The 26,195-nt window shown below is 46.9% G+C and overlaps 2 protein-coding genes across 3 annotated transcripts in view; one reads left to right on the top strand and one right to left on the bottom strand.

Moving 5' to 3' along the window:
- LOC146857906 (uncharacterized) overlaps positions 1-21,018 on the top strand; it is a 31,349-nt gene extending 10,331 nt beyond the window's left edge. For both annotated transcript variants that reach the window (XR_014979629.1, XM_085646855.1), the window contains 2 exons: positions 5,546-5,677; positions 20,788-21,018. Coding sequence is in view for 1 of the 2 variants with exons in the window: in XM_085646855.1 (XP_085502981.1) it covers positions 5,546-5,677; positions 20,788-20,925 (270 nt within the window). In the remaining variant the exon portion in view is untranslated. The remainder of the gene's footprint in view (positions 1-5,545; positions 5,678-20,787) is intronic.
- The window catches only part of ITGB2 (integrin subunit beta 2), a 332,357-nt gene that overhangs the window by 21,467 nt on the left and 284,695 nt on the right, over positions 1-26,195 (bottom strand). The window contains exon 15 of the mRNA XM_085648635.1: positions 24,270-24,436. Coding sequence (XP_085504761.1) covers positions 24,270-24,436 — 167 coding nt within the window. The remainder of the gene's footprint in view (positions 1-24,269; positions 24,437-26,195) is intronic.

The following is a 26,195-nucleotide window of genomic DNA, read 5'->3' as shown; positions in this document are numbered from 1 at the left end:
TGGGCAGGGTGCAGTGTATGTGAAAAGTAGGACATGCTCTGTGTGTGTGGCATGTCCTGATGGTGAAATACTGCCAATTTCGTTTTTCACTATTACAAGGCTATCTGTTCCCATAGGATAGAATGGGGAGTTTGCTTATAACATTTAAAAAACATAACTACCCCAGGGAACAAGATAGGAAAATAAAGTTTGATATACCTGAACTCAGAATGTTAAGATGCATCTTTTAGTGAGGGTGATTTTTACATTCTGTGTTTGAAAATACCACTTTCAGAAAGTAGGTATTTTCTTGCTTAGCCATCCAGTGTGCTTCTGCCAGGATGTGTATTGACTGTCTGGCTTTAGTGTGACATTGGCTGGGGAGGTACAGTGGCTCCAGAGAGTCTGGATGAGTCAGGGCTGGGCTGAATAGACCTCGGCTGCACTTAGAGTAGGGAGAGGAGATTTCCTTTCACCTGAATGGGCCTGGATTGTCTTCCACAATGCTGTCTCCACCTCCTGCCAGGAAGCTGCACCAGTGAGGACAGAACTGGTTTTGGCTGGGCACAGACACTTTCTGCCTTCAGAGAACAAAGGATTTTTCTGTATAAATATTGGGGTCCAGACCCCAGAACCTTGGATCACTTTTGGACTTCAAGAGGAACCTCTGCCAGGGAGAAGAGCTGGAGAAATTGGAGGAGAAGTTCTGCCCCTTTGCTGTGTGCTGTCTGGGGTTGGCCTGCAGTGGCTGTTTCTGCCAAGGAGAGGAACTGTGCGTGCATCCTGCTTGAGAAAGTATCTCCAAGGGCTTGAAGTGGAGCTTGCCTCCTGTTCAAGATGCCTCCTGTTCAAGAGGTCTCAGAACCAGCAAAGACCTCACCATCCTTCTGGGCACTCTCTAGTTCCACTGGTTCCAGTCGCCGCATAAGAAAAGGGCAACCAGCTCAGTCACCGAGTCCGTCGCAGACTCCGTGTCCTGAAGGCACCACAGAGTGCACCGCTTCGCAAAGCAACCCTGGTCTCACCGACTCTGTTAACAAGCCGCTGCTTGCATGTGTCCCGTGGGCATCGCACTCTGCAACGAGACGTCACAGACTCCATTGCTGCCCGACTCCAACATCAACCGGCTCCGTTGCCGCACTGTGACCTGCCAGCACCATATCGAGCGCCGCCTCACTCTGCAATGCAAGCCTTGATCTCACCGGCTCCGTCAACGAACCGCTGCCTGCACTGGGTTGTGAGGACACCGCCCGCTGCAACGCTTCCATCTCACATTGCAACCACGACGGTTGCCCATGACCGGCTTGTACCCTCGTGTCGGCCACTACAAGAAAGGTACTGACTCAGAGTCTGTTTATGCTTTCGCTAACCCATACCGGCGCAGTTGGCTGGAATTGTTAGACTCTGTTGTGTCCAGTATCGCGGTAGCCCCCAAAGGAGCTGCCAAGTCGGTGGAACTGTGTTTTTCACGTTATTCCTGCAAATTAAAGGTTATTTTGCACAGTAACTATTTTTTACAGTATTGTATGTTGGATTTTTGTCGTTTTTGGTTTTGTTAGTTTAGATAAAGTTTTGCTTATTGTTCTAAACTGGTGTGGTGTCCATTTGTAGTGTTTTAACTGTATTACTGTAGGCATGCACAAATGCTTTACACACTGCCTCTGCAATAAGCCTGATTGCTGGTGCCAAGCGACCAAGGGGGTGAGCTGGGGTTATTTTAGAAGTGTACCCCCATTACCCTTACTAGGAACAAGGGTCCCTACTTGGACAAACTTGCAACCCCTTGCCAACTAGAGACCCCCATTTCTAACAACCCTACACAACAAAAATAATTAATTCTGCATGAATGGAAGAACCTGGAGCACTTAATATTGCAATATTCCTTTAGAAGATGTATGTGCTAGAGTAGGCAGGCAATCATCTTCCTCATGCTATAAAGATTGTTGTCACATTAGTTACATTGATTGAACTCCTCGATCAAGTGGACAAAAGAGTTGAGAAAGCTATGAAGAAAGCTTTTGAAGCAAATATTAGAACACTGGAATGTTGAGCACTCCATTGAAGACATTGAAGTGCTCCGGACTTCTAATGGCCAGTAAAAGCCTGGAGCAACAAATTTCCAATGTTAGTTCACAACTGTTGCTGTGAACAAAGGCCTTACACAGCCTGAGAGGATTTCAACCCCCTAGGGCTCTGTGAGGCTTTTGTTTTACAAATTAGAACATCCTGCCTAACCCCGGGCCGAGGACCCCATTCTGCCAGCGGAGTTTTACCAACTCCGCGCTCCGCTGGGAACGTGAAGTTGCTGCAAAATTCGGACTCCTTGGAGGAGCGGAGTACGAGGCCAGCTGCTTAATTAAAAAAAAAAACAACTCTTACCTTCTCTGTCTGCCCTCCTCCTCGCCGCTCTGTCTCCCTTCTTCCATCGTCGTCCTCCTCGTGTCCCTGTACGTATTAGGTCTTACGCAGTTCACACAAGACATAATACGTATGGAGATGCGAGGAGGAATACGACGGAAGAAGGCGACACCGCGGCGAGGAGGAGGGAAGGCAGAAGAGAAGGTAAGTAAGTTTTAAAAAAAAAATCTTAACCGTTTTCGTGGGCCCACGGCGGAACGGAGCATAGTTCCACTGAGGTTTTAAAAACTCTGTGGAACTATGCGGAGCACTACTCCACCCAGGGTTAATTCTGCCCTCTAGGGACGGAATGTTCTAATAACCTTAGAGTCCTCTGTAGTGGGCTCTATAGGCCATTAAAGGCCCGCTCCCTTGTTAAAGGCCCTAGCCTTTGACTCGGGCCTTTAATACAGGAGTGAGTCTTTAATGGCCGGTAGAGCCCGCTACAGAGGTCTCTGAGGCTATATTAAAACATTGGAATGTTGAGAGCTCCATTGGAGACAATGGAGTGCTTTGGGCTTCTAATGGCTGCTATGAGCCCGGAGTGCCAACATTCCAATGTTTATCCTTATGTTTCTCACTTTTTAACTTAGAACATTCCATCGTTAGTGCGTGGACTATTCCAATAATCTAATAGCCTTATAGTCCTTCTGCCTCTGGCCTCACCTGTTGTTCAAGGCCCTCGCCATCTTTTGAAGTGAATAATATGGCATTCAGAACATGCTCATGTAAAGCGCTCTGATACCTTCGGGTCGAGTTCCCGCTATAGAAAACTCTATAACAAAATAGAGCAGGAACCCAAGCAGTTTATATGGCATAATCTTTAGTAAAGGATTTTGAGAATCTGGCAGCAGCAATGCAGGAAGTAGAGGATTGTTTTCATAATCAACAAAGAGCAACAAGCCAGGTCTTTGTCAGACTCACTTAAAACTTCAGCACTGGAAATAGGGATTTCTGTTCTAGCCAGGAGACAAAACAGCTCTATTGAAGATTCCCTTTCAAGGGAAAATCATTTGGAGAGCAAATAGAGCAGGGTCGGACTGGCCGTAGTTGGGATCAGGCGTTTCCGCAGGAGGCTGAAGTGAGGGGGCTGGTTTTGGAGGAGTGGGGGCCAGCTTTGTTACTTAGAGGTGTTTCTTCTAGCAATGCTGCAATATCGTCCCAGTAACAAAAGCAGCAGTGCTGTGTGCCAGTTTAGTTAAGTAGCAGTGCTTCACACTTACACCCTCACCCACCCCCTCCTCACCCCCGGGGCTGGTCTGGTAAAATTCCCAGGGCTGATTTTTGTTCTCAGTCAGTCCCTGAAGTAGAGAAAACATTAACAAGAGCCTTCAAAGATGGAAAGCATGCCTCACCACACAAAGGTAAAATGTTTTGAGCACTGCAAGAACCCCAGCAATGGCAAGAAGATCATGCTCTGTAAATATGTAATATATATTTGTCCTACCATAATTACTTCAAGTCTTCTTAAAATGTAATCTTGAGTGAATTTGCAACTTGTTTATATGTAACTCTAACCACTAGTATCTGTAGTAGACAAATGTACTTACGACCATTCTTATGCGAGTTTAGAGTTTAATTGTTTTGTATATTTTATGTTACTCATGTACTCTGAAGCCCTTATGTAATGTAACTGGTTACATTGTAAAGCGCTCTGACACCTTTGGGTAGAGTTTATGCTATATAAAAATGCATAAATAAATAAAAAGATTATGATGACAACACACAAGATCTTCATGTAGAAGGCATTTCCATCCAAAGATGAAAGAGTATGGGTCTGAATTGTCATCTTTCAAATGAGGACTGAAGCACCAAATAGCCTGAATCTGCAAAAAGGAGAGCTGCTTCCAATTGGTAGGTGTCTGCAGCATTTCCTACAAAAATGGGCACCAGATGTGATGGATCACTGGGTTTTGAATATCATTCACTGAGGTTATTTGATAGAATTCAAATCCAAGCCTCAAAATTTAAGAAGCACCCTTACTCCTGTTCCAAAAAATAAGATAAGATCCACTATATTGATGGATAGCTAAGTAAACTGCTTTATTTTGCACCTAGGGAGTATTGAAGAGGGCTCTTGATTTAAAAAAAATGTTTCATATGCAATAACATTCTGGCAATGTTCAGATTCTTATACTTGAAAATAGATTACATGTGTATGCAATTCTCATGGCACATTTATAAGTGCAATATTGCCAAGTATTTAAACTGTCCACTTTTACATTTATTTTTGGATAAATAGATAAGATATGGAGTCTTCTAAATCTACAGCCCACACTATCAGTGCATTCAAGATTGAGGGCATGTATTTGTATTCCACAAGTGGGCAGGTGCTTGTAGCTTGAGAATGGATGAATGTATTTATTGTTATTTTTTTGCAGAGCTTCAGAATGGCCCACAGTATTTATATATCATAGTTTAAGAGCTAACATATCACTAGGCAGCCTTTCTGGAGTTAACATCAACATTTATTTTTATTATTATTTTTGTATTTTATTTATTTATTAGGTTTTTGTAATTGGCATTTTCACAAAAGATGTCAGTACAAATATACATCAACTATGGTAGGCATAAATGTATTAACCTTAATTCAACCATTATACAGCTGCTCAACCACACTTGCACCATTATCATATACAGGACTTCATATATTATTGTACAGATTAATAACATAATTCTTGACTAGCTACTAAAACATGCCTTTTATCCCAATGCAACTTCCTTAACATCCCCTCTCCCCCCAACGGACGTCCTTTGGAGTCTTGTTAAATACCATGTTGTCATGTATATAGTCCCTATTCTTGTGTGTTATATGAGTTTTGTGAGTCAATTATCACAGTCTGAGAGTTCGTGTTTGGCTCATTCTGCAGGCCGGTCATCATCACTGACCATGCTAGAAGGTTGTCCGTCAATTTTTCATCTGTCCCAACTAATTTCATTCTTACTCATTCAGCAGTGGCCCATTCACAAATATCTTTTAACCATCTGTCTAGTTTGGGGGGTGACGGTCTTTGCCATTCGTTTGCGATGCGTCTTTCGCTATAATTAACACCAACAGAGCAAATTTCCTGCTTAGCTTCTTATTTTTGGGTGTAGGGAGGAGACCCAGTAACATTGTTCGTATCTCTCTCGGGATCTCCCACCCCAAAGATGTTTTTATTTTTTGCAGCATTTCATCCCAGAAGTTCGTCACCTGTGGGCATGCCCAAACTACATGTATAAAGTCGGCCTCTATTTGTCTACATCTATGGCATTTGCTGGACCGTTCCGGGTAGAATTTGCTGAGGACTTTCGGTGTGAGGTAAGCCTGATGAATGTAATTATATTGTATACGTTTGAAACGAGCGCTGGAGCACCTCAATTTTACCCCTTCATGTATCTTCTCCCATTCTTTCTCTGTGGTTTGTCTCCCCCATCACTTCTTCCCATTTCTGCTGCACTGGAAGTGGATTTCTAAGTGCCCTGTATAGATGTGCTATCATGTGGCGACCTTGTGCCATGCTTAACATTACTTGTAGGGTCCTCGTTGCCGATGGCTTCTCAGGGAAGGAGGGCCAGATCTCTCTGGCCACTTGTAAGACCTTAGCATATTGCATGAACTGCACCACTCCCAGATCGTATGTTGCTTCCGCATTTTCCAGCATGAGGAACTGGCCATTGTGATATAGGTCACCCATCTCCGCAATCTTAGCGAACCCCGGGAAGCCCACAGAGGAGCGTCGGGTGCGTATGGTGCATGCTTCACCACCCTTCTCACCATGTTTTCCCATGTCTCTGACACGTGCCTGATAAGATATGGAGATGTTCCCGGGACACCTCTCCCTTGCATTAATAATTCTGGCAGCGAACCGTCCTCTTAAGTCCCTGCCAGGAGCCTTTTTTCCCAGTTGTCCTGGTCCTCCAGCCAGTGAACTGCGTGCTGCAGTTGTGTGGCCATATAATAATATTCAATACAAGGTAGCTCCACACCCCCCAGCTGCCAAGGCCTCTGCAGTGTTGTAAGGCTAATACGCTTACGTTTATTTCCCCACAACAGCTCCGTTAGCAGGGTCTCTAGCTGTTTAAAAACGCAATGTGGAATTTTGTAAAATGAATTTTGTAGAACGTACAGCCAGCGCAGTACAATGATAATTTTCGTGATTGCAACCTTGCCCATCATAGAGAGGAAGGTCCTTCCAAAAACCCACAGAATTTCACACTCCCTCCATCACCCTGCCTACATTGAGCTCTAGGAACATTTCCACTGACTGAGCAGAATCATACCCAGATACTTAGGGGGGTCTTTCGTCTATGGCAGTCCCACCTCCGGAAGCGTTTCCACTGGGTGGTGCACAAGGCATCCCATAGGGAGCACTTTCGACATTTGGGGGTTCTCACAGAGCCCCAACACCTTCCCAAAGTCTTCCAATGCCCTCAGAAGGATTGGTATTGCCGTCTGTGGCCTTCTACAATACACAAGGGTATCATCCGTGTACATTGAGACTACATGATTGGTGGCCCCCACTTCTATTCCCCATACTTCCAGCCGGGTTCGCATCACACAAGCCAATGGCTCCATTGCCATAGAGAATATCAGAGGCGATAGGGGGCAGCCCTGCCTTGTACCCCTTTGCAGCTGGAACGCCTCCGAAACTCTGCCTCCCACTTTAACCCTTGCCCTGGGCCATGCATATAGTAGTTGCACCCACTTGATAAACCCTGGTCCAACCGACATTTTTTGCAGCGTGATCCAAACAAAGGGCCAAGATACCGAGTCGAACGCTTATTCAATGTCCAGGAGAACCAGGACGTGTTCTTCCCGGCTTAAGCCCGAGTCATGCCACACATGAGCCAAGCGTCCCAGATTAAACCTGCTATTGCGGCGTGGGATGAATCCCGATTGATCCGGGTGAATCAAATGCGTCATGTACGAGAGCAGTCTACATGCCAGTATTCTGCTCAGCACCTTCACATCTATGTTTAAAAGGGAAATGGATCTGTATGACTTCGGTTGAGTGGGGTCCCTGTCCTGTTTTCGATCATTATAACCAGGGCCTTGCGCATGGAGTTGTGCAGTTTTAGTGTGTGTAGCGCCTCATTACATATTTCCACCATCTGTCTACCAGTATCGGTGAATATTGTCGATAAAATTCTGCCTGGAACCCGTCGGTCCCAGGTGATTTCCCAGACTTTAGGCGTTTTACGGCCCTGCTACTTCTGCACACGTAATCTGACCCCCCCCAGTAGCTCTTCTGCTTCTTTCTCTAAATGGGGTAAGTCCACTGTGGCCAGGAACTCCGCTATTGCGGTGTTCAAAGGCTCGGTGCCCTTCGCATAGACTTTAACTAAGTGACTGGCAAGTAATTCCGTGATTCTTGTTTGCGTGTAAACCATTTCCCCTTCCCCATCCCGCAGATGTAGTAGTGGTTCCACTGAGCGTTCTCGGCTCAATCTAGCTAAAAGGGCACTCGACCTATCCCCCTCTCGGTGCAACCTCTGTCGATACACTGTATAATCATATCTCTCTAGCCGTTTCCACGTCTCCAGTAACTCGGCCTTCGCCGTGTGCCAATCCTTAAGTATTTGTGTGACGGCATGTAGCTTCTTTTCTAAACTGGACAGATTACCCTCCTGTCTCTCGATATCTGTCAATAGTTGTTGCCTAACCCCATATGTTGTGAGCAAGCATACCCACCGGAGTACAACTTTCATGGCTTCCCATTCATATGCTCTATTCATGGCCGTCCCCCAATTTTCCTCAAAGTATTTCGTTAACGCTACTGAAACAGCTTTTTCAAATGGGGGGTCTTGTAATGCCTCAGTTCGGAATCTCCACAGGGGTATGGCAGTTCTGGGACTCTGGCCCTCAAAGCAAATCAAAATTGGAGAGTGATCTGAAATATATCTTGCCTGGTATGTTAGCTCCTTCACAGCCCTTGCTCGCGTTGGTGATACAAAACGTGTTAGTGGCTGGTGTGTGGCAAGAGAATAATTTTTGCGTAGGGTTGTGGTCCCTCCATACACCTCTAAGGTGCATCACCTGCAACATATCTGTCAATGTAGCTGTCATATGTGGTTTAGAGGGGGTTCTCGGTCTAAATTCCCATCTATAACACAATTTACATCCCCAAAAATATTGTCTTCTCTCCCCATGAATGGCGCAGCTGCTCTCATAACAGATGGGAAAAACGCAGCACAGTCGGAGTTTGGAGCATATATATTAATAATACACAGTTCTTTCCCCTCTAACATACTCTGCACAATCACAAATCATCCCTCCGGGTCTATTATCTGGTGGAGAGGCTTGAATGGGACCCCCACTACCACCCATATTAAGGCTCCTCTTGCGAAGCCAGAGTATGAGGTGGCAAATATCTGACCCCTCCATCTGCGTCTAATACACTGGATTGGGACCCCCACACATGGGTCTCTTGTAGACTTGCGATCAACACTTTCTATCTCTTCAGATATGCATAAACCCGTCTACGTTTCTCATAGGCTGCCAACCCCCGAACATTCCATGTGAGCGCCTTTATTGCTATCCCTGCCATTTCCACCAGTATTTTACATCAGCAGCACTCTCATACCACTTGTGCATTTGGAATAACATTGCTGCAGACTCAACCAATGTAACTAAGGACATCCAATATACCCCAACCAGAAAAACTGAACAATCCAACCCCACCCACCCCATGGGCAGCCCAGCTATACTCAATGCTTCCCGAACCCGACAAGTCCAAGCTCGCCGTGGCCATCCCATACCTCCCGCTAAACTTTGACACCTAGATTAGACAAATTAAAACCCTTTCCTGTTACGCTACCAGCAACTGGACAGCCAGTCAGGCGCGACACGCAGCCTCTAGCTCCCTGGCCACGATCCGGCCCCTAGGGGGCGTGTGCAGGACCCTCTCCCCCCCCCGTTGGTGCCTCTCATTTAAGATTCCCAAACTCCCCTTATCGCAGCTCTGTTACCTGAACCACATTTTAAACACTTATGTGGAACCTCAACAGTAGTGTTCAGTGTCTCACTTCAGGATGCTTCCACGCTTGTCAGGAGGGTATCTGGAACCGCATCCTGTGACCCCAACATCTAGTCCTGGGTCCCTTGCCGCTGCAAAGTTCCATCAGATTGTACTCTTATTCTTCCCGGGACTGACCTCTCGCTCTCCTTCTGTCTTCCGGACCATTATGGCAGTGTCTTTTACTCATCTTCCCCTGCGCCATGATCCATCAATGCCCCCATGGGGACCCATCCCCGTATACGCCAGGCCCATCTCTTCCATCCATGCCGTCGCCGCCTCTGCTGACAGGAAGAAATTGGATTTCCCCCTGTACTCCACCCACAGTCTGGCTGGATATAGCAGGCTGTATTTCAGGCCAGCCTCCCGCTGTCTGCATTTCACTGCTAGGAATGTTGTGCATTGTTCTTGAACACGTTGAGTATAGTCCGGGAAAGTCGAAATGTGATGGCCTTGAAAAGTCAGGCTTCATTTCGCTCTGGTGGCCTGAAGGACCACGTCCTGATCTCTGTGATTAAAGAAACAAGCTATTATCACTCGGGTAGGCGCACCTGGCGGGGGGGCAGAGCCCTGTGGGCGCGCTCGATGTTAAAAAACTTTGATTGTCTTTTTGGGGCAACTTCGTTGACAATCCATTCCTCCAGAAACAGGTCCGTGGCCGGGCCCTTTGACTTTTCCGGAAACCCAATAAAGCGCAGATTGTTCCTACATGATCTTCCTTCCGCATCCTCCGTGCTGTCATCTAGTTGCGCCACCTGTATCTGTATACACACCATTGAATCTTTAAGCGATCGTTCCTCCTACTGCATAGTCTCCACATTTTGTTCCGTAGCTGACACTCTGGCCGATACCTTGTGAAGGTCGCACCGCAGCAGGTTCACCTCGATAGCCACAGCATCAATTCTATCCACTACATCTTCTCTGGATGATTGAATCGCTGCCATAATCTCCGTCAGGGATGGGGATGTATCTGAGGGGTGCTCCGCTGCGTCTATCGGCCCAACGGGGTTTCGCGGCCACCTCGGCCAGAACCAGCAGGCCCGGCTGTGGTTGTGCATAGTTAGATATCTTATTGGTCTGCACCTTGCAGGTCTTGTCCTTCACCATCTTGATGCGACTGCAGGACTGGTGTTCCCCTTTGTGACGTGGAGTGCGCCCCGCTGTGGCCCCGGCCCCTGGGAGTAGTGACTTCACAGTCAAATAGTATCTATCTGTGGGCCGTGCCCCGTCTCCCCCAGAGCCAGTCGCCACCAATAGTAATGACACAGGCTTCCACACCCCAAATTACACCATTGAACCACCTGCGGCCTCCCTTGTCGTTCCTGCAGATGTAGGTCCACTTGCCCCGGGCAATGTCCTTTTACCAAAGTCCCGACCTTTACATTGCTTCCTTCTTATGTTGTGATCTCACATGTACAATGCAGACCCAATATCTGAGGTCTATAGGGGTGCATGCCTGGCGCCCTATATCCAGGCCCTCGGGCACCAGAACACGTCCCCCTGTCTGCGCAGCTGCCTCTGTTTGGAACAGGAGTTGTCCCTCCTTGTGGGCCTGATGTGAGCCCTGCCGCGCACTTCCTGCTGCTTATAGGGTGGTGCCGGGCTGCTCCTCAGTTTGCCCCCTGCTGCTCCTGTACGCAGGGGAGGGCACCTCCAATGCCTTGCTTCATCCCAGTCTATGCCCAGTCGCCGCGGCCCTAATATTGTTAGCCTCCGCCTCTGCCCTCACGGGTAGGCTCAGTTCCGAGTTGAAGGGGGCTTACAGGCTACCCGCCACTTGCACTGCCCCCAGCTCCACTTTACCTTCAACTGTTAACCGTGTTGGTTATGGACTCGGTACTTCGCCTCGCAGCGGGCTCAAGCAGCGCTGGCAGGTGTCCGCGTCGAGAGTATTGCAGCAATGTCCTGTAATTGAGCCGGCCTCCGTCCACGCCAGTCTCCAGGGCACCTCCACAGCCGCTTACTTGTTTACGGGGCCGCCCGCTCCTTCAGTCCCGGCATGGTCCTCAGTAAGATGGCACCCACCACCCCTCCACGATGCCGCAACTTTCCCTGGCCAGCAGCAGCCTTCTGGTCTCAGCCACTGGTCCACCAGCACTCTCCGCGGGGTCCCATGCTACTCCACCACTTGCCACGATATTCCCGAGTCTGGGGAAGACAGGATAATGTCGGATTTCTAATGCTCCGGCGGGAGCTCAAGCAGACACGACTAATCAGCCATGCGTCCAAGCCACGCGCCCCACTAACATTCAACATCTCAAACATTCCTGTAAGAGAGTACAATTGTGTAGGGAATGCCCGGATTAATAAGTGTAAATTTTCATTACTCTCAGCCATGGTCATCTTTGTAACAGTTATTACCCATGAGATGTAATTCACCTCAAGAGTAATGAGTGGGACGAGGACAAGGGGTGAATTGGTGATAACAGTTTTGACCAATCATTCCAAAGTGGGTGTTTTGCTTACCTCATCAGTTTCATAATAATTCTATGTCTGGACTCGAGGATTATGCCTTCTCTCTTCACTTTATTAACAGAAGCCATCATTTGATAAGAAACACCAACTACGTTACCCATGAACACTTGGGAAAATTGTAGTAGAAAAAACATCCAATCAGGAAACAGTCCTGTGACCTCCAATCAGAGGGCACCCAAGCCCAACTTAGTCCATATTCACTGGCCCTTTGTCCTCTTTCTTCGCTGCTGCGCAGCCAAGATAATTACTTCAAAATCTATGAGCTATTTGCATGTGTTCTTTTCCTTGTATTAATAGTATTACTGTAACCATTATTGTGTAGAGCGGTTCTGTAGAGTCTTTCCGACAGCTGTATTTAACAGTTTTTTCCCTGCAAGTTGTCACGGCGGCGGAAGCGTTTTCCACTTCTACGCGGCCTTGTCTGGTGCAGCTTAAATCGCCGACCTCCCGCCGCCAGGGGGCGCTGGAGGCAGCCAGAAACCTCGGTGCGCATTTAAATTCCTCACTGAGGAGTTCGTTCGGCGCGCCGCGGTCCTGTGAGCTTGCCGACCTGAGGGAAACGCCCGTTAGGGTCTGTAAGCTGATCGTGCCACCTTACATCTTTTATGGCCACTCTAGCACAACTTGTTGAACGCTCAGATGCCCAAAATCAATAAAGCGGCAGCAGAGTCTGTACTTTGTATTTTTTCACCACGCCCTGTGGGTCTATATTAACCAGGCATCAGACGCCTTTTGAGACACTACCCAGGCTGGCTTTCTATGAATAATATCTCTTGGATCCAGGTGACGTGTCTCAGGGCTTAGAACCTATTTTTCAATAGCGTGACCCTCACACAAAGGTTAGGCTGTCACCCAGCCTCTCATAAGTTAACGCCTCCTGTGAAGGCTCTTTGGTCTGGCACCCAGACCCCAGTTATTAAGAACCTCATTCAGTCCTTGCATACAGCTGGAATGGGCTATGAGGAAGACTCCCAAGGGGGGAAAACCCCCTGGCCGACCTCTCTTGCGACGACGATTTCTACGATGATGTGGACGCATTCATATATGGGGCAATGGCGAAGGCCATGACCCCTTTAGGGGAGAGACTGTCGTGCCAAATTGACCAGGCCTTTGCAAAATTGGCTTCCCCTCCCACAGCTCTCGCTCCCCCGCCTGAGACCCCAGGGGTTCCCCCTTCATCAGACATTTATTTATTTATTTATTTATTTGTATAGCGCCAGAATCGACTCCCGAAGGAGTATCTCTGAGCTTCGGACGGGGAACACAGATAAAATGCAATTGCAGCCAAAATCAGCAAGGGAAAACAGTGGTCTTGAGCAGCTTCCTAAATTGTAAATGATTGGAGCAGTGACGTAAATGCAGGGGGAGCTCATTCCAGTAACGCGGGCCAATGTAGGAAAGGGCCTTCCCCCTAGTCTTGCCCTCCTAACTCGGGGAACTTCTAAGAGATGTTTGGAGCACGAGCGGAGAGACCTAGAGGGACAGTAGGGTGTGAATTTCTCCGCAAGATAGATAGGACCAAGATTGGAAAGTGCCTTATGAATGGTGCAACAAATTTTGAATTTTACCCTTTGGCGTATCGGAAGCCAGTGAAGCTGTGAAAGAAGAGGGCGGGAGGCAGTCCTAGGGGGCACATTAAGGGCTAGCCATGCTGCCGTGTTCTGGACCACCTGTAATCTGCTGATCGAGGTCTCACTAGCCGAGATCAGCAGGCCATTACAGTAGTCCAGCCGGCATAATATAAGTGCCTGGATCAGAGTCTTTCGGGTGGAGTCAGGAAGTAGAGGAAATACTCAACGTAGTAGGCCCAGAGTGTGGATGCAAACAGCAGCTGTCTGAGCGATGTGCTCTTTCAGGGTAAGGGTTTGATCTAGGCAGATGCCTAGATTCTTAACAGTGGATTTAGGGTCGGGAGGGATGCCAAGATCAGGCAGCCACCACTCAGGAGACCAGAATAGAGGGGCCTCTCCAAAGAGCAAAATCTCAGTTTTTCCAACGTTACACTGCAGGAGATTACTCTTCATCCGGTGTGAGATGGCTCTCATTCCAGAGGAGAAGGCCAACTGTACAGACGGTGTAAATTCGTCAAAAGGAAAAAGCAGCTGTGTATCGTCGGCATATGATATTGGGGTAAACCCATGGGTCCTCAAGAGGTTGGCCAAGGGAGCAACATAGATATTGAAAAGTGTGGGGCTCAGGCATGAGCCCTGAGGCACTCCCTTGGACAGTTCCATAGGTGCCGAACGATATGGGCCAAGATTGACAGTCTGAGAGCGACCGGATAAAAAACTCGACATCCACTGAGAGGCCGAGTTTCTTAGACCAATCTCATTTAGTCTCCCGAGTAATATCTGGTGTGAAACTGTGTCGAACGCGGTAGATAGGTCCAACAGCACCAGAATCGTAGAGTGGCCCTTATCTAGGGTCATCCTGATGTTATCGGTGACCGCTAGCAGGGCTGATTCTGTGCTGTACTTGGGCCTAAAGTCTGACTGGGAAGGATCTAGACAAAAAGTAAGTTCGACATGGTTTGAGAGATGAATGTTAATATGTCTCTCCAGAAGTTTACTCAGAAAAAGAAGCAACAAGATGGGCCAGAGATTGGACAGATCTATCAAAGGGGCCTTGGTGTTCTTACGAATGGGCTTAACCTGCGCTGCTTTCCACTCTGCCGGAACATGACCTTCTCTTAGTGAAAGGTTGAGGAGATGTTCAATCGAGGGGGAGAGTTGAGTGGCCAGGAAGTTGACAACTTTGGCTGGGATGGTGTCATGGGGGGGACCCGGATTTAATTCTATGGATCAGAGTGACAACATCTGCCGAGGTCAGCGGGGGAAAGCTTTCCAGAAGCTGAGAAGTAGCCGGTTCAGGTAAATCCATGGCTAAAGTTGACAGGGCCTGGCTTCCTGACAAAACAATTTTTTCATAAATTCGCTCAATTTTCTGTGAGAAATATTGCGCGATGTTATTGCATAGTGTTTGCGTAAGTGCTTCAAGGTTTTCACAGGCCTTGGGATTGGTAAAAGACCAGAGGATGCGATGTAGGATTTTAGGGGCATTGGCAGCCATATCTAGTTAGAAGGCGATGAAGGTTTTACGCGCATCCTTTATATTATTATGATATCTGGACAGAGGGGTCAGAAACTGAGCTTTATCACTCTTATCGTGAGTCGTGCGCCAGCGCCTCTCATATTTCCTGCAGAGTTGTTTTAGCACACGTAACTGAGGGGAGAACCAGGCAGCCTGAGAAAGCTCTCTGGGGTGACTTTCTGCCATTGTCCACAGATATGGTGTGTGGCCGAGTTTGTTTCCTTCAGCTCCCTTGGTTCCTGAATGGAAAATTCAATTAGCGCATTGTCGGACCAGGTAAGCTGAAAGGGGGGCTCACATTGGACCTTAGGAGAATTGGAAAAAATAATGTCCAGTGTGTGGCCAGCTATATGCGTGGGGGCTGCATTGAGCTTAGATAAGCCTAAGAGTGCTAAGTCAGCCATAAGAGCCTGTGAATCAGCATTGGAGGTGCATTCGCTATGAATATTAAAATCAGCTAGTAGCAGAAAATTGCTGCTCGCGATTACATGAGGGGCTATTAGTTCAGTGAGTAGTATCGAGAATTCGGCTAAAGGTCCTGGGGGACGATACACTAAGGCTCCCTTTCAGCTAACTTGGGAAGAGAAGTCTATCCGGAAGACGAGTACTTCCATCAAAGCATTACAGCATTCGTCCAGTGGGGAGACATTAAGGCTATCTTTATGCACAATAGCAAATCCTCCCCCCACTTTAAGTGGTCTGTCCATCCTAATGAACTTGTAGCCTTCAGGTATGGCTAATGCAAAAGAGGGAACAGAGTGGGGCTTCAGCCAGGTTTCTGTAAGAAATCCCAGATCAGGCTGTACAGAGGACAGTAGATCCCAGACCTCGGTGGAGTGCTTGGGCAGGAAGCGGATCTTACATAGCAAGCTTTTTCATCCCGCTTGCGACTTATCTTTGGAATTGCCTATAGCTTGGACGGGGGGGGGGGGGTATCAGGTTCAGAAATAAGGGAGCCCATACTAGGAAGAGGGCGATATGGGGCCTCATGAATCGGCACCGTCTGACCTGCATTTCCCTGAAACTGGCAAACTCGGCAGACAAAGGGGCCTTCCAAGAAAGGCCAAGACTCAGTCCTGTAAGAGAGTGAAGGATCGATCCTTAAATCCAACAGTTCCTGTCTAGTATAAAATCTAAGTGGGGCTGAGCCCTTTTGAGACGTAAATTAGCCAGAGTTCCTGGCTCCTGGCGACGTCCAGGCACAGAAGGGCGCAGACGGGCTTGCCTTAGTCGCGCGCGTTGGCTGCGCGTCATCTGAGGCATCCGAATATATAGAGGGGGTTGGGGCACTAGAGCGCCAACCTCCCTCACAACCGGAAGAAGAGTAAAAGAACAAACTCCCTCCACAACAATAGAGCAGAGCTCGCGGAGGACCGGGGAGAGGAGAGCAAAGGAGCAATAGGGTGAGCAGCAACAATACAATAAAATCAGGTCTTAGTTTTAAAAGAATAAAAAGTAATGTGCAAATACACTAGGCAGCACACTCAACACAGCAGCTTCTATCGTAGCGTAGCGCGCGTCCGCTGCCCATCGTCTGAGGCATCCGATTATATAGAGGGGGTTGGGGCACTAGAGAGCCAACCTCCCTCGCAACAGGAAGAGGAGTAAAAGAACAGAAACTCCCTCCACAACAATTGAGCAGAGCTCGCGGTGGACCGGGGAGAGCAAAGGAGCAAAAGGGCGAGCAGCAGCAATACAATAAAAACAGGTCTTCGTTTAAAAAAAATAAAAAGTCATGTGCAAATACACTAGGCAGCACACTCAACACAGCAGCTTCTATCGTAGCGCGCCATCCCCGGCCAAGCGCGCCCGCGATTCGGGAGTGGATTTGGGTGCCTTTGATAGGTTAAAACAAGCCTTCCTAGCCAGCCAACCTGCCTTTACAGTTGGAGATAAGGGTACCCCAACTCCTGTCAACCCTGCCCCTCCTAACGATACAGGGGATGCTGACCATGAGCCTGGACATGGCCGAAGAGGCCAAGCTAACAGGCTCCCTGATTTCCCCAGACACACTTTCAGGGTGGGCGCGAAGGGCCATTATATTTTTGGGCAATGCCAATTGTGCCCTGTCCACAGAGCGTCACCGCTCCCTCATTAAGGTGGACCCCAAGTTAGGGGACGTGGCAGATTCAGAGGCGGGGGCCATCGCACAGGGAGGGCTCTTTGGAGAGCCATTTGTCAAGGGGTTAGGTAAATTCGAGAACACCTTTACCTCCCTTTACAAAGTCAATATATCAATTAGAAAGTTTTTCTCTCTGGTTTTCCGTGGTGCCGGTCAAGGTAGAGGCTGCTCGACTGCTCGACTGGCCGCCCTTCCAACCAACTCCCCCCCCCCCCCCCCCCCCCAAAAGAACAAGGTTCCAGACAAGGCCAGGACCAGTCCCAGTTCAGCAACTTCTACCCCACGAGAGGCCGACATGGCAAGGGCAGAGGATACCGAGGAGCAGCAACCTCCTCAAGCCCCGGTGAGTGTTCTCCCTTCTTTCCCCTTAAGGGTAGGGGGCGGCTGGGGAATTTTTTCCAGACTTGGACTTCCATTACAGGGGACGCATGGGTCCTTCAGACAGTACAAGGATTCCACATAGAACACTTTGGAGAATCCTCTCAAGAGGTCAGGCCCCGTCCCATTCAGTTCTCACAACAAGAGGCCGCCCTGGTGGACAAAGAAGTCGCATCCCTCCTGCCCAAAGGAGCTATTTCCCTCTAAACCCCTCATCCCCGGGGGTTCACCAGCAATATCTTTCTGGTGAACAAGACCGACAGGGGCAAAAAGCCAGTGATCAATCTCAGTGAATTTAACAAGTGACTGGTTTACCGCCACTTCAAAATGGAGGGAATTAACCTCCTCAGGGATGTCCTACACCCCTTTGATTAGATGGTACGGCTATTTCTCAAAGATGCCTACCTGGTTATTCCGATTTTTCCTCCTCACTGCCGGTTCATTGAGTTCATATGGCGGCATCGGACGTACGAGTTTTCTGCTATCCCCTTCGGCCTATCCTTGGCTCCTTGGTGCTTCACCAAGGTCCTCAAACAAGTGGTGGATTTCCTGAGAGTTCGAGGTCTACGAATGATAGTATACTTGGACAACTTGCTCCTGATGGACTCATGCCTACGTCAGCTTTTGTCCCACCTCCGGACGGCGGTGGATCTTCTTCAGAGCTTAGACTGTGTGTAAACGAGAAGAAGTCACTCCTAACGCCTTCACAGAGCCTTACATTTCTAGGCTTCGTAATAGACTCCTCCTCCTCCGCTCTCAGCCAACCCTCCAGGAAGGTGTTGAAGATTTGACACAAGCTGTGGCATTCCCTCTCCAAACAACAAGTGTCTCTCAGGCAGCTGACTCGAATAGTGGGCCTCCTCTCTGCATGTATCCAGGCCATTTTCCCGGGGCTTCTCCACCATCGGGTGCTACAGCGTCTGAAGGTGGTATACCTATGCCAAAGGTGCCCCTACTCTCACAAGCTGGTACTTTCTGAAGAGGCTCGTGAGGAAATCGAATGGTGGTTAGACCACGTGGATGCCTGGAATGGCCGAGCAATCTTCAGATCAGCCCCAGACTTGGTCATAGAATCTGACGCCAGCAAAGTTGGATGGGGAGCAGGATGCGGCGCTTTTTCTACGGGAGGCTTGTGGTCTCCAAAAGAACAAAGGTTACATATCAACTGTCTGGAGCTTCTGGCAGGCTCCTTCTCAGTACGTTGTTGGACGAAGGACTCTATCTAGTCATGCGTCCTTCTAAAAATGGACAACATCTCGGCAGTCCGTTATATCAACCACTTAGGGGGCACTCGATCCAAAGCCCTCTCGGACCTAGCTGCCGGATTTTGGCAGTACTGCCTTGACCATCAGGTCTCGGTCACGGCAGAGTACTTGCCCGGCCGGGAGAATCAAGTGGCGGATTTCCAGTCCCGCAACTTTAGAGACTCCAGTCTTTGGAAGCTCGACCTGGAGATTTTTGCGATGTTGAACGACCATTGGGGTCCTTTCTCGGCGGATCTGTTCACCTTGAGATTAGACCATCAGCTTCCCCGCTTCTTCAGCTGGAGGCCGGACCCACTAGCAGTGGCCATGGATGCCTTCCTCCAGGACTGGAGTCGGGAGAAGGGGTACGTTTCCCCTTCCTTCGCAATGATCACAAGGGCGACAGCGCAAGTCAGTAGACAGTGAGCAGAGGTCGTAATGATCACCCCTATTTAGAGATCTCAAGTCTGATTTCCAGTTCTTCTGGAACTTTCCTAGGATTCTCCAATCCTACTCCTCCGGTTTCTGACCCTCCTCTTGAACCCTGATCAAGTCCCCCATCCACTGATTCAGGGGAACTCATTATGGCTCGTGGCGGATTACAGGGGATGACGGGAGGTCCCAGCCTTTCGGAAAAGGCTTAAGCCTTCATGCCCAAGGCTTGGAAGGACAGTACTGTCAAAAGACAGATACACTTGAGGCAGATGGTCCCATTGATGTATGCAACAGAGTCTTAATCCCCTGGATGCAGATATAGTGCACATTCTGAATTTCCTAGCTCATTTGGCATCTAGTGATTTGGCTTACAGGTCGGTAAATAACTAGGGGTCGGCGGAATTCGCGTAATTGCGTTACGCAAATCTCCGCGAAACGGTAAAAAATCTCCGCGAACACGCAGAAATTCCGCGAACACGCGGAATTGCTTGTTCGCAGTGCTTTTTTCCTGTTCGCAATTGCTGTTTGCGTGTTCGAGGAGAAATATCTCACGAACATGCATTTTGAGAACGCGAACAAGCAAAAATTTCGCGAAATCGCAGAAAGCAGATTTTTGAGCAATTTCGCGTTCTCCGCGGAACGCGAAATTACGCAAATTCCGCGAGCGGAACGGAATTTGCCGCCCAGGCCTATAAATAACTTCAGGTCGGCCATTTCCGCCGGTCATGTGCCGCTAAATGATGCAGCGGTTGGGGAGCATCCCCTAGTGTGCAGGTTGTTGCTGGGTATCAGGCTCTCCATACCTCCGGAGCCCTGTTACTCAGCTATTTGGGATGTGAACCAAGGTTTTTAACCTGTTTCTCTTCTGGCAACCTAATCGTTTTCTGTCAAGGACAGAATTGTCTGCTAAGCTGGCTATGCTACTCTGCCTCATCTCTTGCCGCCGCGTCTGAGACGTGAGGTCTCTAGAAATCTCGGGCAGGAGATTTACCCCAAACGCAGTAATGTTCACACTCCACAGAAGGACGAAGTGTCACACAAGAGTCATCACTTACCCAGAGTTCCCGGATTCCCCTAAACTGTGTGTTGTCCATTGCCTGAAGGCATATGAGGAAATGACCGAGGAGTTCCGACCTCCGGGGGAACAACAGCTCCTCATTGCATTGCGTAAGCATTTTAGGGTGGTTTCTTCCCCCAACATAGCTAGCTGGGTTAGATGGGTAATGCAAGAAGCTGGTATTAACTTTTGGATTTTTGGGGCCCATTTGGCACGGGGTGCAATGGCCTCTAAGGTGCTTGGGTGCCTATTTGGAGGATATCCTCAATGCGGCAGACCGGTCTTCGGACTCTACCTTTAAAAGGTTCTACTTCAAGCCGGTTCTGGACATGGCTCATTTCGTGGTGAGCAAGCTTTAAACTAGCATAATCCTCGCCTCCAGTCCTGACATAGAATGAAAGATTTCCTAGCTATCATAACGGAAAGTTTCAATTCTATTAAGGACTCGGAGGCGAGGATTATCCCACCCTAGGTAATTCAGCTTGAGTTTTAAATTTGTCTTGGTTAACGTACTTGATGATGCGATTGCACATATCTGATTTCACTACTATTTGTCAGCAGGCTTTAGTAGTTACGTGCTACGGTGGTGACAATGTCCCTTTGCCCTTATAGGATCGACTGCAAATAAACAGGATTTATGAAGGTGATCCAACAGCTGACTGCACGAGGAAAGAGGACGAAGGGCCAGTGAAGACGGACTATGTTGGGCTTGGGTGCCCCCTGATTGGAGTCCACAGGAATGTTTCCTGATTGGATGCTTTTCCTGCTGCAGTTTTGCCAAGTGTTCATGGGAAACGTAGTTTGTGTTTCTTATCGAATGATGGCTGCTTTTAAATAAAGTAAAGAGAGATGGCATAATCCTTGCCTCCGAGTCCTTCATAGAATTGAAACTTTCCCTTACAATAGCTAGGAAATGTTTCATTCTGGACCTTATATTTTCACAGATTTTGACTTGCACCAATTTTCTGCTGAATTGTAGGAGCTTTCATTTTTATACATACAGACATATTAAAACATAATTTAGAATCAGTAATGAAATTATTTGATTTAGAGTCAAACACCAGATTTAAATAAAAATACATATTCAAATAGTGTTTGTGGGACAAGAGAAGTGTGGAGAGCGGTCAAGATATTGCGTTTTTTTTGTTCACGAACCACTTAATTTGGTGGAAACGGGGATTTGGTGGACAAAGGCAGAGAGAGCATTCCATACCCTTGGACAATGGCCTAAGAAACCTTCTGAAGTTGATCATCTTTTCCTGAAACACTGGGTCTGTATGTGATAAATTAATTTGCTTCTAACCGTGCTATGATAATATTTGGGGTATTTAGGGTGAATGCACTTGCAAGTCAAAAAGACTGCTGCATAGTGCCATATCGTCTCATTCTGGAGGCATTTTAGAAAGACTTTCATGGTGTCTCGAGATACATAGTTCACTGTGTTGTGCTAAGACACATGACCTTGCAGCATCATTTGACTTAAATCATAGCAATTGGGCAAGGGACATCACATGCCCTCTGACTTTCCCATTAACATCACATGGGGATTAGCATTGAATGATTTGGGATTTGTATATTGTTTTGTTCATTTCTACAGTACAAACACAACAAAAGCCTTTGTTACGCACCGCATATGGGGGCCCCCCACTTATTGCTCTTAGGCAGGGGAGGTTCTAGTGCATATCCATGAACCATCCCATTATGTGTGTTTTATTAAAACAAGGTCCAATGCGTTGCAGTGAATCCTAAATTTAAGAACAAATGTGTCTATAGGAAGTGCTTCATGTAAGCAACCACCAAAGAGAGATTGTCAGGTTCTCGACAACTTGCTCACTCTTTCATCATCCGCAGCTTTCCTATATTAGGGAACGGAATCAATACCCAGACAAGTGAAGAAAATTTTTATTAGTATGTAACCTAAACTTCTATCATCTGTAGTAAACATCTTAATAACTTATTATAGCGCACCTGGATTAGCTGGACTGGCTGGTGTGAGCGCATTCTACATTGCAACGGAGGTTAACAACAACTGGATTACATTGAGATGGGGAAAGCTTTATCAGAATACCAGAGACAATACTAATTTCACTACACACTTGCAGAATACGTTTATAGAAACAGTGTGAGAATTAGACTAGGAATTTGGTTTGGGGAGGAATTAATCAAAAACTTGAGACAATAAAGATTTCATCAGGTTGAAACAACTTACATTTACAAGTCAATGAAATCAGTATAGGAGTTAGTCCAGACATTTTTTAAATAAGTGTGAGCCTTGATCTGCTTGCAGAAGGTTGAGAGTAGCCTGGTTAGTGTGATGAGTTGTGGAGGAGTGAGTTCCTGGATGCCAGCTGGCCCCGGAGAAAGATTCTTTCTGATCTATAGCTTTACCCTTGAATCACTAAAGATGACCTGTAAATCAGGTAGGTAGCCCAGGGTGTTTTCAAGTCTGACTCTTTGCACAGGGCAACACATTTTGAAAGCGATTCTGGCTGTGATGGGTAGCCAATGTTGGTTTTGAATTATGAGGGTAATGAGGTCATATCTTCCTGCAGAGAGAATCAATCTGCAGATGAGGTTTGGATAGACTGGAGTTAAGAGATGGAGGCTTGTGGATCTCCTGCTAAAATGAAATTTCTTTAGTCGAGCCTAGAGCCAATTAATGAACGAGCTGCTGTTTTCAGATAATATGAGGGATAAGGTGTGAGATTTTTCAAAGTGTTGAGGCGAAACATGGCAGCTGTAGTACATTATTGATTAGAAGGATTAATGTGAGATTTGAATCCAACAAGAAATATAAGGTTCAAAGATTCTAGGAGATTAGAATCAAATTTGCTCTATTGGCATGAGGAGAAGAAGAGAAATTCTGTTGTCTGAGAATTTAGCTACAAGACATTTTATGCAGCCATTTATGTAGCTGGGAGCACCAGTGTCTTAGGTTGGAGATATAACCAATTGTTGAGGATTTTAAATACAGTAGGATGTTCCCTTCAGATTACTGTAGGTTTACACCTGAGTTTTTTTGAGGATAAAGCTAAGAAGTTCCATATATCGATTACATAAGGTTACAGCTAGAATTGAGCCCTGAGAAATGCCCCACTGCAACTTGGTGTTGGTGTGGTTGCCAATATTCTCTAATAGGAGTCTATTGGTTAGTAAGGATGTGAAGCAGCACAGGTTCATATCTCTGAAGCACTTGGGGTGTTCAATTATCTGTAGTAATCTTTAATAATTAGCTGTATTGAAGGCAAATGATTAATCTAGCAAGGCTATCAATCATGTGTCTCCTTTCTTGAAAATGTGGAATACATCATTCAATACTCTTAAAGTGGCAGTTTCAGTGCTGAAGCCAAGTACAAGTCCTGATTGATAGGAGGTGTGCTTTAGAGAGTGTATTGTTTAGTTGGTTGGCCACTGTTTTTCTAGAGTTTTACCCAATCCTGGTATATTTGATATCGGACAATAATGAGATGTTTGGGTATAGTTGAATTTAGAAGTTTTGCTTATGGGGGTCCATCTGGCTGATCTTCAAAGTAGTTGGAAATATACTTTTTTTGAGGGAGATATTAATCAGATTGCAGCATGTATCTTGAACGATGTGGAAGTAGGCTTTGATTTTTTTTTCATTGTGGAAGAAATTTCTCCAATGTGCAGTGATGGGCATTGTACTTTCACTAAACAACCTTTACTGAAAACTTGAAGCTGCAGGATTTAACAACAGGCACACTGACAGTGAGGAAACATAGCACAAATTAAAGCCACACTTTGAAAAGATCAGTCGTCATAATGGTTAAGTCGCAGGGCTTGCATCAGTTCATATTAATGGCAAGAAGTACCAAGTGCTACATTTAGATACAGTAAAATGATGTCCCTGTCTTAGTGGCACCACATTGGATGTTGGCTTTAAAACAGGTGAAAAGCAATGGCAGATATCAAGATCTTCCAACATACCCCAAGTTTTGCTTAGCATGTCTAATACCCAACGCTCTTGGTTTGATTTTACATGACAGACAATGTGTACAAAGTTCCAAAGGTACATTAAAAGACAACTGGCTACATGCCCCTCCGCCCTCAAGAAACAAATGTGTAAATCTTACGTTATGCCATTTTGATTTTGCCTGCTCCTTTTCAAATCTGCTGTATTCTCTCCGGTCATACACCTCTGTTATCAGCTTCCAGAATCCGAGCATTAGCAATCCAATCAGTGCCACACCAGCAACGGTCCCGCCCACAATAGCTATGATACTAGGGGGCTGAGGGCACTCTATGACAAGCAAAGACAAAAGGTTTATTGATACTAAAACAGAATATTAACACTCAGAAAGACAGGTTTGCCACATTTTCCAATCACACCTGTACAAAGACATGCAGGACATGTATATGTGTAACAAAGAGAGACTGAAAGCTTGCCCACCACTTCATTCGTCTTGAAAGAAGGCAAGAGTAGACCCAAATTTCTGCAATTGTGATTTATTCAGCAATCACCATGTCGCCAAAGAGCATATACAAGCAGAATACCACGCAGTTGGTCCTGCAGTAGCCAAAGCGAGGGCTAAGGAGAAAAGGAAACACCCCTTCTGTGGCCATTGACAATTTATGTATGCATGTATATATGAATATGTATGTCAATGAAAAATACTGAAGTAACATAAGATAAATTTAACGTCGAGAGAACCTGAATAATACATACAACATAACACTTCAAAAAGCAAGCAATACATCAGTTAAAGTTATAATTTAACATTAGATCCCACCTGCAATCATGTGTAAAGGGCGGCAAGCATCTGGCAATAAGACAGAAATTCAAGCAATTTCTAGTGGTTAGACTACTTGCAAGCATTCCTCCCCTCACCTTTTGTGTTTTAAATCCATTTTTGGTACCCATGGTATATCATGGCACAAAATGGAGGATGAGGATAGCTTCCCCAGATACTGCATGCATTCCTGTGGCTGTAAGGTTGAGGTCCAGACATTGAAGTAAGGAGGATGGAGACAGGGCTACCTTGTTAGCAAAAGACAGCTGACTAGTTCTTCCAGAGCACTGCCATTTGGTAGAGGGTAGAGGTGAGAGGTGGGATTGTAGTTTCTGAGCTTTAAGTTGAGGAAGGTTCTAGATAGGGGCTATCCTTTTGTCCATCTCTGATTACTGTTTCAGCAAGGCTGATGGCAGCCAGGTGCAGAGATCTCATACTTCATTGTGACTGTTTAGAAAGTTTTGCTTGGAGCCAACCTGTTTCTACCTGCTGTGAGAACTATAAGTTTGCACAAAGACTCTGTCTGGAGAGAAGCCTAAAAATTACATTGAAATCGAACCAATCCAACTCTGTTCTGAAGACAATACATTTACGTCCCCTTCATGGACAATGTTTATAAAGGTGGGTTTCATGCAACCCCCAGTTGTTCTTGACCAAAAAGGGAGTGCTCTCCAGAGAGCTTGAAGAGCAGCTGTGTACAAGGACTGGTGTCTGCATGGCACCCTGTCTCACAGAACTTCCTAGAAGTCAATCTGCCTGCTGAGAGAGGAAAGGAGCAGTGTGCCAAGTTCTGCAGGAGGAGGGATGACCAGGAGGAGAATTCTAGCTTAATCCTGGCATGAGCAACATCCAGAGAAAGCGGACTTTTCCAGAGCGCAAATCTAGAAGTGACTCGTGCCATGAAAGGGTTCCCTCAGTCACTCGTCACAGATTCTTTATAAGCTACAATAAGGCTAAATGTTAACAACTACTCATGTCACACAGTCGATTGTAGCGGGCTGTGAGATTGGTGCTGCTGCTGCCAACACTGTATGTCACTGCCAAACCAAGAAGCTCAATCAGCCCCGAGGCCACACTGCCAGAGGAGACCATCTCAAGGAAGTTAGCTTAGAGGCTGCTTCTCCCACCCCAAAACACTGCCAGGAAAGCCTAACTGCGACAGACCCCAGCAAATGAACGGCAGATCCTATCCTCCACCTGGGACTACAGCCCAAACACAGCAAATAAACCACAGAGCCTAGCCTGCACCAGAGCCCAAATGCACAAAGA

The sequence above is a fragment of the Triturus cristatus genome, chromosome 3_2 (genome assembly GCF_964204655.1).
Source record: "Triturus cristatus chromosome 3_2, aTriCri1.1, whole genome shotgun sequence".
NCBI classification, from domain to species: Eukaryota; Metazoa; Chordata; class Amphibia; order Caudata; family Salamandridae; genus Triturus; species Triturus cristatus.
The sequence above is the reverse complement of the archived record's forward strand: the minus strand, read 5'-3'. Positions and strand labels throughout refer to the sequence as shown.